The sequence below is a fragment of the Sylvia atricapilla genome, chromosome Z (assembly GCF_009819655.1).
Source record: "Sylvia atricapilla isolate bSylAtr1 chromosome Z, bSylAtr1.pri, whole genome shotgun sequence".
NCBI lineage: Eukaryota > Metazoa > Chordata > Aves > Passeriformes > Sylviidae > Sylvia > Sylvia atricapilla.
The window spans coordinates 61,201-72,290 of NC_089174.1; the positions used below are offsets into that span (position 1 = coordinate 61,201).

General features: G+C 39.2%; 1 protein-coding gene across 1 annotated transcript; it reads left to right on the plus strand.

The window, feature by feature from the left end:
• The first annotated feature begins 1,025 nt into the window (after positions 1-1,025).
• BRS3 (bombesin receptor subtype 3) lies at positions 1,026-5,516 on the plus strand. The gene is made up of 3 exons (XM_066338743.1): positions 1,026-1,456; positions 4,161-4,512; positions 5,093-5,516. The coding sequence occupies exons 1-3, from the start codon at positions 1,026-1,028 to the stop codon at positions 5,498-5,500; spliced, it is 1,191 nt and encodes a 396-aa protein (XP_066194840.1). The 3' UTR covers positions 5,501-5,516.
• Positions 5,517-11,090: the final 5,574 nt, after the last annotated feature.

Sequence of the window (11,090 nt, forward strand, 5' to 3'; positions counted from 1 at the left end):
TGTTACAGCTCAAGAACAATCCAAAGGAAAAATACTCTATCGAGAGATCTTAATTTTTAAGGCATACTGCTTCAGTGTTTTGATCCCTTTTCCACTCCCACTGTTTAGAAACTAGAGCTTGGCTTTCTTAGTTTTAGATTTAACTCAATGCACCATATTTCTCGGTGTGGTGCCAGAGGCACCCAGCCAACTCACATTTCCCACGTTGAGAAAGCATCAAGAAAAGTAATTTTTCTCTCAGAATATTTGAATCATTAGTTGTATCATTCAAAGCTAATACATACATAGGTTATTGCAAGATAACAGGCATCTATCCAGCAACTACCTATAAACTTCAGCATAAGATGTGGTTTTGATGTCAGTACGATTGTTTCAAGGGAAAAAAACCTAAGTGTTACCAGGACTGTGGCTATAAATTTTGGTTTTATATTGCCGTTTGGAAGGTCACTGCATATCTATGATAGAAAGGCTAATCAGAGCTAGTGTGTCTCTATAGCTTTTTCAGCAAATACTAACTCTATTCTAATATATTTTATCTGCCATTAATGTATACAGAAGAGTTTTATTTTAAATTACTGTATTTTCTTCTTACCTATAATATTGGAAAAACTATTTCAGGTTTTCATTTTATTTTCATTTTAGAAAATTTTGAATAACAGTAACAAAGGTTTGCTATGTACTATACAAGCTGTAATGTTACAGTTTTGATACAGTATGATATTTACTTGGCAGCCATCTCCAGGAAAAAAAAACCCACGTCATTTCAGCTAATGTCTTTAAAGGAATTCTCTCTTTTCCTCCTCCCTCTCTGTTCCAGTAGCTAAAAAGCCAATAAAAAAATTCCCCTCCTCCCCAGTTCAGAACAACATCTATATGCATTTCTCCTAGGCAGGTTTTGAGATCCAGAAGGGGGTGAAAGCATGTGCAACAGGAATCTGAATTTCAGACATGAACGTGTAGCTTTCCATCGACCCTGCTGACCCCTGATAAATTGAAGTCCAGTCTGGGAAGAAACAGTTAAAGAAATGTCTCAATTATACTTGCAATCTGCTAATCAGAGTTTGTGTGCATCTGTGGATGGTACAGAATTGAAATCAAGCTCTGATAATGAAACCATGAATGAAAAATGGACTGAAGACTCCTTTCCAGGATTAGAGATACTGTGCACAATTTATGTTACATATGCTGTGATCATTACAGTGGGTCTCCTTGGAAATGCAATACTCATCAAGGTTTTTTTCAAGATTAAATCAATGCAGACAGTTCCCAACATCTTCATCACCAGCCTGGCATTTGGAGACCTGCTGCTTTTGTTAACGTGTGTGCCTATAGATGCAACACGTTACATTGTGGATACCTGGCTCTTCGGAAGAATTGGGTGCAAGCTGCTGTCTTTTATCCAGTTAACATCAGTTGGAGTATCGGTGTTTACCCTGACTGTTCTCAGTGCTGACAGGTGGGTCCGGGCAACTGATTTACCACGACATGCTGCAGGTTTGAAATTAATAAAATAGCAGATATTATCATTTTGCACAGTCTTAAATGGCACATTCTAATAGACTAAAACTCCCAAACTGCCAGTCTCCCATGTAATTTAAAAACGCTTGTTAGTGAAATTGTAGCACTTCTTTTTGAGAGAGTGAAGTGAGAAAAAGTCTTTAACTCTCCTGACTTCTAATTAGTTTGAAGTACAGTACAAGGGTTTTTATCAATCTCACAGAAAAGGGAAATGGCTTAAGTTGGGAAAAAGACAGTATATTGGTGCTATCTAGTGGTACAGTGAAGTAGTCAAGGAAAATGAAAAATAAAACTGAATATGAGTGAAAAATCTTTAACCTATGCACTCATGGAGACTTTACATTCCTAGAACATAAAAGACTGACATGGGATAAAAAGTCAAAAGAAAACACAGAACAGACCAGGGGCAAAGGAATGATTCTCATAATTTGATGGCTAATGTAATTTTTACTTTGAAAAGTGCAATTACATATATATATATATATATATATATAATATATATGTGTGTTCTTGCTAAACAAAGATAGATAGACAGATAGATAGATAGATAGATAGATAGATAGATAGATAGATAGATTCTTTCTCTCTTGTAGGTCTTCTATCTTTTACAGAAATATTTTAGCCCAGGGGTCATGAAGTTAAACTCAGGCTGTAATGACAGCATTGCTAGGCGGGATCAGTGTTCTGACTGCTAAATCGGGAAATGCTGAATCTGTTGTCTGTGTACTTCTTTCTTGAGTGAACAAAACTAAGATGAGACTTCAGTTCAATCAGCAGGAGCAGGAGCATCAAGAAGTAGAAAAACAAAAGATTAAATTTGGTATTAAGAGAGAAAAAGATCTTCTTCTTGTCTGCCAGCAATTGTGGATTGTATGTAGCAGCAAATTGTTCATGTGTCCAGAATTTTACCAGTGGTACTGTTATTGGACTCTAAAATAATCAGCCAGCACAGGAATGAGTCAAATGAAGGATCCACGTAGACAAACACCAGCGTCCAGCAGTAGTAGTATGACACATAGGAAGAAAAAAAACTCTATCCAACTACATTTTTAACCCTATGACTTCAGATGACACTGAACAGATGTGGTTACTGTCTATTTAATAACCTCAAAGATTTTCTCTTTTGAATACTTGTTCAGCCTCTTCTTAAACTTATAAAGTTCAAGAAGCCTGTACAAAACAACTCCTTTTATTTCTGCTCTGCACACAGCTTCATTTGATAGTGCTGGTTCTTGTGCCAGAAGAGACAGTGATCCCTATTCATGTCTCCAGGCTATTCCTGTCATAATCCATCCTTAGGCTGTGTTTCTTTTAGTTAAGGCATGCAGAGCAACACCTGGTAATCAAAAGTTGCATGAATCACAGATACAGGTAATTCCACCGTTGTCTCTTTTGCTATCCATTATTTTCCTAATACTATCTAACATTTTGCTTTTTTTGTTGTTGTTTTAGTTTGGGTTTCTTTTAGGGTTTTTTAACTACTGCTGAAGATAAAGCTAATGTGTACAGTGAACTATCTATTGTATCTTCAAGGTCTTGGTCCTGTAGGATTTCAGTTCAGAATTCATCATGAATAGATGACCTTTAAAGATCCCTTCCAACCCCAACTTTTCTCTGATTCTATGGTTTAGACACTTGCTTCTGTATTTAATTCTTCATGGTAGCTGTTATATAAATACTCTGCACTACATTCTCACACCGTAAATACACTGTAAACTTACAGAGCAAGCTCAGATCAGTCATGTGCTTAGCACCAGACTGTTGTGTTCCAGTATGCTAGAAGAGCTTAAAGTCAATAAAAATGGTATTTATTTGATAAATAGCAACCCAGCTTCCAGCTTTCTATATAAATTTGCCTAGAGAAGAAAAAGACCAGATCCTCAGCTTGTGCAAAATGGTACAACCAAGCTGTCTTAACCTCTGGGTCCTTCACTACTTTTCTTTGCATGCCAGCCTTGTGCTGGAGGGATTGCTTCTTTCTACATTATCAAGCAGCAGGGTATATTGTTTCGTGTACTTCATCCACCTTCATGGAAGTTGGTCTTCTTCCATGTCCCACTTCCACACAGATTATCACACATCAATAGATTAATCCAGATTTTTCTCATATGCCTGACTCAGTCCATATGTTGCAGAATCACAGGCATGAATCAACAGCAGTGGCCTCTCCTGCTTTATAAATATGAATGAATCCTGAAGCATTACTTGGAGTCAGATCACTGCACTCAGCAGGGGTCTCAGGAAGATGGAAGAAAGAACGAATATGCTTGGTTTCATGTATTTATAAAATAGTTAATCTGTTTCATACCTTCATCAGTTTTACTAATGTAAGTAATACTAATTCCCTTGCTTACCTTTCAAGGCAGTGTCATAAAATTAGGAGTGATGACTGCCCTTAGTGATTCCAATCCAAACTCCAGAAGGTTTTATTGTCAATTCCTGCCTGCCAATCCATTAAAATACATGCATGAATTTAATTTTTACGTTTCTATTTTAATTTCAGAGTGCTAGTGTCTGTTTTCATTTCCAAGCAAATTCCAGCACCCTTTGTTTAGCAGGAACAGTAATGGCTTTAGCCCTAAGAATTTTAAGCAATGCCATTATTTCTGTGTTTATTCTGACAGTAATGTTGGTCATTTTAGGTACAGAGCTGTTGTTAAACCCTTGGAACTGCAGACTTCAGATGCGCTCCTGAAGACCTGCTGTAAAGCTGGATGTGTTTGGATTGTCTCCATGACACTTGCTATTCCAGAGGCTGTTTTTTCAGATTTGTATTCTTTCAGCAATCCTGACAAAAATGTAACTTTTGAGGCATGTGCCCCCTATCCTGTATCTGAGAAGATCCTGCAGGAAGCTCACTCTCTGCTTTGCTTCTTAGTGTTCTATATTGTGCCCTTAGCTGTCATTTCTGTCTACTACTTTCTTATTGCCAGAACTTTATATAAAAGTACATCCAACATGCCAGCTGAAGAACATGGTCATGCCCGTAAGCAGGTAAGCTCTGATCAAGCACTAAACCCTCCAATTTTCCAGTCTATTGTGCTGATTAAATCTGAATTCTAAAGTACCTGGTAATGGAGTAAAAAGCTCCACAAACTCAGCTCATACCAAATTTGAATCCAAACACAGCTGTGCACTTAGGAACATGCTCATAACTCATCATTTGTGAGTGTCCACACTTTCCTAAAAAGAGACGGGTCTATCGTGCTTTATCATGACCCTTTAAACTCAACATTTAAAACACTGAATTTTAAACACTAGGACCTCATCCGTGTGAGCTGACACATTAATTACGGTATTTGTAAGTCCTAGTCTAGATGATAGTGTCACATGATTTATAATGGAAAGGAAATGTGCTCTGCACTGAGAATACTTTGTTAAAAGTTAAGAAATAGATTTATTTTTCTGTTTAGTTCTTCTGGTTTGGGGTTTTTGTTTGTTCATTTTCTTTTTACTTTTTGCTTTTGTGGTTACTCATGCATTTAGAGTTTTACACTGCTTTGCAAGTCAGCACTAGCAGCACAAAAACTTTACTAATTGCTATTAATACCAGCTATGCATTACTTTCTTGTAGATTGAATCCCGCAAGAGAGTTGCAAAGACAGTGCTGGTGCTTGTGGCTCTGTTTGCCTTCTGCTGGCTGCCCAACCACATCCTCTACCTGTACCGCTCTTTCACATACCACACTTCTGTCGATGCTTCCACCTTTCATCTGATAGCAACTATTTTTTCCCGTGCTTTGGCCTTCAGCAATTCCTGCGTTAATCCTTTTGCTCTTTATTGGCTGAGTAAAAGTTTCCGGCAACATTTTAAAAAGCAAGTCTTATGCTGCAAGTCAGCATTCTGTGCAAAGCCTCCCAGTGCTCCCCAGAGCAGTTCTCCTACTAGAGCCCTGTCAGTCTCAGGCAGCATGCATGGCTCAGAAATCAGCGTTACACTGCTGACAGATTATAGCATCACAAAAGAAGAGGAAAGTGTTTAGTCCATGTGGGAACAAGAATGACAGAAATTGAGTCCTTGTGATCAAGTCACTGCTACTGGGATCTTGGAAAGAGGTGCCATAACTTGCCCTGTCTGTGAAAGTGTGTTCTTCAGGAGTTCCTCATTTTTCAAAATACAGAAATCAAACTGTGGAGGAGGAAGCTGCAACAGCTAAATTTTGCAGTGTAAGCTTAAAGCGGTCACTCATGTTCCCAGACACAAACACAGATTCCTAGCTGGAATTCTTTGACTGGGCAGGAGGGGACTTAGTAGAGTTGGTGCAAGAATTGACAGTAACATGGTTTTGTTCTTGGTGACTTGCTCTTTGAGTCATGACTGAGAGCTCCCTCTAAAAACTACTTGAGTCTACAGCAAGAAAGAAAAGCCATTTGGTCATAACATGATCAATCAGGCACATTTTTGATTCATTTATTTTCCTGTCCTGAATGTTAAAAATGGGTAAACACAAGAAAAAGAATGTTAACATGAAGAAGGCTAAGGTTTGTAGCATTGTGAAGTAAAAAAAGAAAAAGCATTATGGGCTAGATGCACAGTAGCTATTGCTTTGTCAGCAAGTTAAAAAATTCTGGGTAAGAGCTGACTGCTGAGTGAGATGGATGCTCCCAAAGAATTCAAGGGAATGAGCAGGTGACCATCTCCCTGAGAAAGTCTGATCACTTTTACCCACACTTGTAAAATTGTGATATATGGGTAAAACACACCAATGAAGCAGAATTCTTTATTGTTGCACCAATTTAATATCAAGAAGTTGGGGTAGATCTGTATCAAGAGTTCTATTCGGGATTTACCGTGCACTTCTGAAATGCAAACATCCCCTCCTGCCTTACTTTACCTTTATCCCAAAGTGGTCTTGAGTGTACAACCTGGATTTCCCTCAGATGGAACTGTATGTTTAATCCACTGAACCAGACCAGAGTTTGACGTGAAAAATGTACACTGTGGAGAGTCACTGACCCTTTATCTGCACAGATCCACTTCTGCTGTAGTGAATGGGATTGTATCTAAGTGTCTACACAGGTATCTATGGTCTACACATAGTCAAACACAGTGGGAGAGCTGGATTTTTCTACTATACTAATTTTCTATCCTTCAAGTTGTATCTCTTTTTAATATTAGGATAGACTTTCTTAATGCCATAGGCCTTCTAATCTCAAATCCACTGATTTTACAGCCGGGCTTGAAGAGGCAAATCAGGACAACCTGATCCATGCCCAGGAACACAGCTGACAGGGACTGCCTTCCCATCAAGAAGTACAGGAAGCAAGTCATCCATGTTACAAAATATTTAAGTGACACTTATTTTTATGAATTCTGTGTTTCCAGAACCAAAATTTTATTCTGTTGAAGCTGATGATAGAAAACACAATAGATTTTTCCATTGTTTAAACTAAGGGACTTCTAATCTAGAAAAGAATTTGTGCATTAAAATATAGAACAGAAGTTGCAACATATGCATTAAAATAATTCTGTCAGTAACAGAAGCTTTGATTTTAGCTAATCCTTGAAGATATAGTCCCCCTTCAACTGCACAGATCCCCTTAGCAACATATGGCTGGAAATCTATCCACTCATGCACCATTAACTAAGTTGATTATAAGATGAGAAAATGTATTTACAGACTCTCTCTGTTGCCTGTTCTGATCAGAAAAATAAAGCCAAACTATTAATCGTAGGGGCATTGCAATGCAACCTCTGTTATGGTCGCAAACCAGTTAATGACAGACCAGTTTAATCCCATCAAACTTGGCCTTCTTTTACTCCAGTCCTCATGTTACAAGCTGCAAGCCTACAAGCAGTAATTTTCAAATGGATTCCTTCTTTTATTGTACCAGTTACATACTATGTAGTTCATACATAGATCATACTATGTAGCTGTGATCACTGAAATAACTGGAAATCCATTAGCACAGATATACAATTTATGACACAGCAGACTCCAGATTCCTTATTTTACTCTTGTCTCAATGTAACACATTGCCTGGTAGAGAGATATATAAATATAAGAAACATGTTGCTCTGCTGTTTTCTTCTTCTCTCTTTCCTTCATGGAAATGTAGGGTGAGACTGAAATAAGTAGATAAGCCTACACACTTATGAATCTTCATTTATCTTCTGGGATCTTACTATAGGGAATTCTAAACAAAAGAAATATCCACCAACAGTACTGTTGCTTACAGCATTCTTTATTGTAGCTTAGTAATGCCTTTGGGAAACAGATCTACATGTTTCTGGACTTCACAATTTGTCTCTGTTCAGAGACCAAACTTTTCATTGTAAAATCTTTGGCCACACCTCACAGTAGCCCTTAAAACCCAGTTTCCTAATTCACCATTTTTTTTCCTTTGCATGCAGCAACTTTTTGCTTGTAAATCCTCTAACTGAATTGTCTTTCTACTGCTAATATATCCTGTTACCAAAACGATGGTTTTGCTATATTCTGCACATGTTCTGTTAAAAGACTGGCAGTATTTCAAGCCATAATTTAATTATTCTGTGTACTTTATGCTTTGATAACTCTGTACTTTCAAATCTTCATGGCATGATGTATTGGAGTGTTATATGAGTCAACATATATTTTTGTCTAACCAAGCTGATATTATTCATTCCATCTACTCTCCACAATATCATTATCCATAAAAAGTCTCCACATTACTGTAAGTGGATTTAGGGGAAAAGGGTTGTTTCCTTTGCAATCTTTCCTCCATGTTCCAAAACCAGGTTCTTTGACCCATAAGTAATACAAGTATAATTCTATACGAACATATGGGAATACTATGTATTTGCATACACATTGAGTGTCTTCTAGCAAATAAAAGGGATGAATAATTAAAGGTTCACTTATGTCCACACAGTAAGAAAAGGTAGAAAAAAAGGCACAAAGTACTGAAAGGCAGACTCCCTCAAAGGTTGTGTCCATATGGAGTCATACTGAGAAAGTAAATACAATTTCTAGGACATACTTTTTTTATAGCTTGTTTTGTAAATGAGATGGATACATTTCATGTTTACATTAGCAACTGTTTTAATATCAGTCATAAGTAAATTCCCCCAAAAAATTCACCAAAATGCAGAAACCTATGTCAAAGCACTGCTAAAGTGCTAGTGACTGGGGTCTAAAAGTTAGGTACACAATTATAGCCATTTTAAAGCTCCCATTCCTATTCCCATAGAAATTGTTTTATTTCATTTTACATAGGATGACTATTGACACTCCTGTGTTTCTGCTCAGAATATTACAATAAAAGAATAACCCAAAGCTACACACAGCTACAGCACTTACATATTTCATTCAGCTCTGACGAGACAAAGTTGGCCTGTATCACACAGACACAGATACAGAACCATCATGCCAATGTCACCTTCTAATATTTACGTCGAGACATTTTGCCAGGATTTAAAACACCATTTCTAGACACCTTGGACTAATCCGAATTGTGGAATGCTTGAGCTCTTTGCACCCTCCTCAGAAGATGCACCTTGCAGCAACAGTGCTTGTGCAGCCATGATCTGTATAATTTCAAGGGTGAGATAGAGAGGAAAGTTGTTTCGACCCCACAGAATGATGAGTTTTCAGCTGAGTTGTCTCTCTGGGCTGTTCACTGTGTCTTCACCAAGGAGGAGGGAACAGATGGCAGTAGTGCCATCGGAGCTGCTGTCACACGTTCTGTTCTGTGAAAGGAGTGTGAGGGAACTCGAGGCAGTTTGTCCTCATAACTACATCAATGTGTGCAGAGCAGATTTCCTGACCATTAACCCTGCTGCACACAAGCACTCTCTCACTCCCATTGCATTGAAAATAAATTTGGATTTCCTGCTCCCCAGGACTATCCCAGTGCCTTGCTGTAGGTAGATCTGCACAGTAGGGAAAGCTGTACAGACGTTACTGTAATCACTCAGGTAATAAACACTAGAAACCCTGCAAGAATAAAACAAGTGGCTAAAGACTTAAATTGTATTTCTCTTACAAAGTTTAAGGCTATCATTATCTGATTTCCAAATATATACCCAATTCCAAATTTTATAAGCAAGCACAGTTTTATGTCAGGCCTGTCATGGTCCACTCCAAAATCCAATAACTGTTTGAAAGTGAAGACAAATGTTCCTTAGGTGGTAAGTTTATAAAGGATCACAAAGCAATCTTTGGACAACTACCGTAATAGACCTGCCAAGAGAAAATTCTTGAAGCATCGAAGATGTCATTAACTAGGCTGGATGGTCTATGTACAACAGCCAAAGGTTACTAGAACTCTATATTTATATCCTCAGCAATTTCATCTGACAGCCTGGTGTCCAGAGAGGGAGCTGATGTTCATCTCTCCCTGCAAAGCTTCACAACCACATGTCTTTGATTTTATTATCATTCCCCTCTGTATATTTGGTCCTGGTATAGCAATTTCGAGAAAACTTCTGTTTATAATTTTTATTTCTGAGTGGAAATACTGTTTTGCCCCTGGCAACCAGCTACTGCCAGCTTTGCTGGGGCTGTTCAGCTCAATTTTCATTTATAACATGTACACTGGTACATGGGGTTTTATAGCTCTAGGTTAATGTTTGCAAAAGAAAACGTGGAGAGTGTGCTGCAACATAAAGAAATACTTTAAAATACATTAGCAATTAAAATTTGGTTTTGGTGTAATGCTGTCTGGGCTACACTGTAGAAACCCCTAGATGGCACTAGATAAAGAGCTTTTAAAATAACAGAGAAATTTGTCGTTAAAATCTTTAAGTATCCACAGACAGAGTGCTAATAGCAGATTTCATCAATGGAAAAGGAATTGAGTGCTGTGAAGCCAAGCTTCATCCCACTATTACGACGGAGTATCCCTTTCCTAATGGAACACAACCGCTGGACACCCTCAGCCAAGAGGGCATATAGAAGCAAAGTGATCTCTTGACATCTAGAGCGCCATTTCAATCCCATTTTTCTAGTTTTGGTTCTGTCTTCGCCTCTAGAAGGACGTGAGTACGTTTCCAGTGCCAAACGGGAGCTAGCCCTGCACAGCACCACTGGCAGCAAGCCACTTCACTATCCAGCGTTGCGGTAGGCGCGACAGAGAAAAGCATGCAGCAGGGAGGACTTTCTCTGCCCCAAACTTTTATTTATCATGTAAGTAAAGCTTCAGTCGTCCCCATGCAGAGCCCATCAAGGTACAGCTTCTTGCCCAAAATATTCTGGTGCGCCAGCGGCAGCTGCCTTTACGCAAAGCCCCGGTCTGTAGAGAAACAGAGCTGCAAGCTGACGGCGAAAGAGCAAAGGACAAAAAAAAAAAAAAAAAAAAAAAAAAAAAAGGCCAGTGAAAAAGGGGCGGGGCCATTGCGGCGACCGCCCCAGTCCCGTGGCGGACCCGCTGACCTCAGGCCCCGGCCAGAGGCGGGAAAACATGGTCCGCCCCTGGCCCCGCCCCTACCCCGCCCCTGCGGGTGCCCGCTCCGCCCTCCCCAGGAAAGGATCCCCAGTGGCTCCGCCGCTCCCCGCATGACCAACCACCGCTCGTCTCATTGGCTACAGCTCGGGGCAAAGGGGTGGGCGGAAGCTACGGTGGCCGGTCGGGTGCTTCCGGTGTTGTGTG

Excerpts from the sequence above, each read along its gene's own strand:
- BRS3 (XM_066338743.1), top strand. The coding sequence starts at position 1,026 with ATGTCTCAATTATACTTGCAATCTGCTAATCAGAGTTTGTGTGCATCT. Across the intron at positions 1,457-4,160 it reads ACTGTTCTCAGTGCTGACAG|GTACAGAGCTGTTGTTAAAC; the intron begins GTGGGTCCGGGC and ends TGGTCATTTTAG. Across the intron at positions 4,513-5,092 it reads ATGGTCATGCCCGTAAGCAG|ATTGAATCCCGCAAGAGAGT; the intron begins GTAAGCTCTGAT and ends ACTTTCTTGTAG.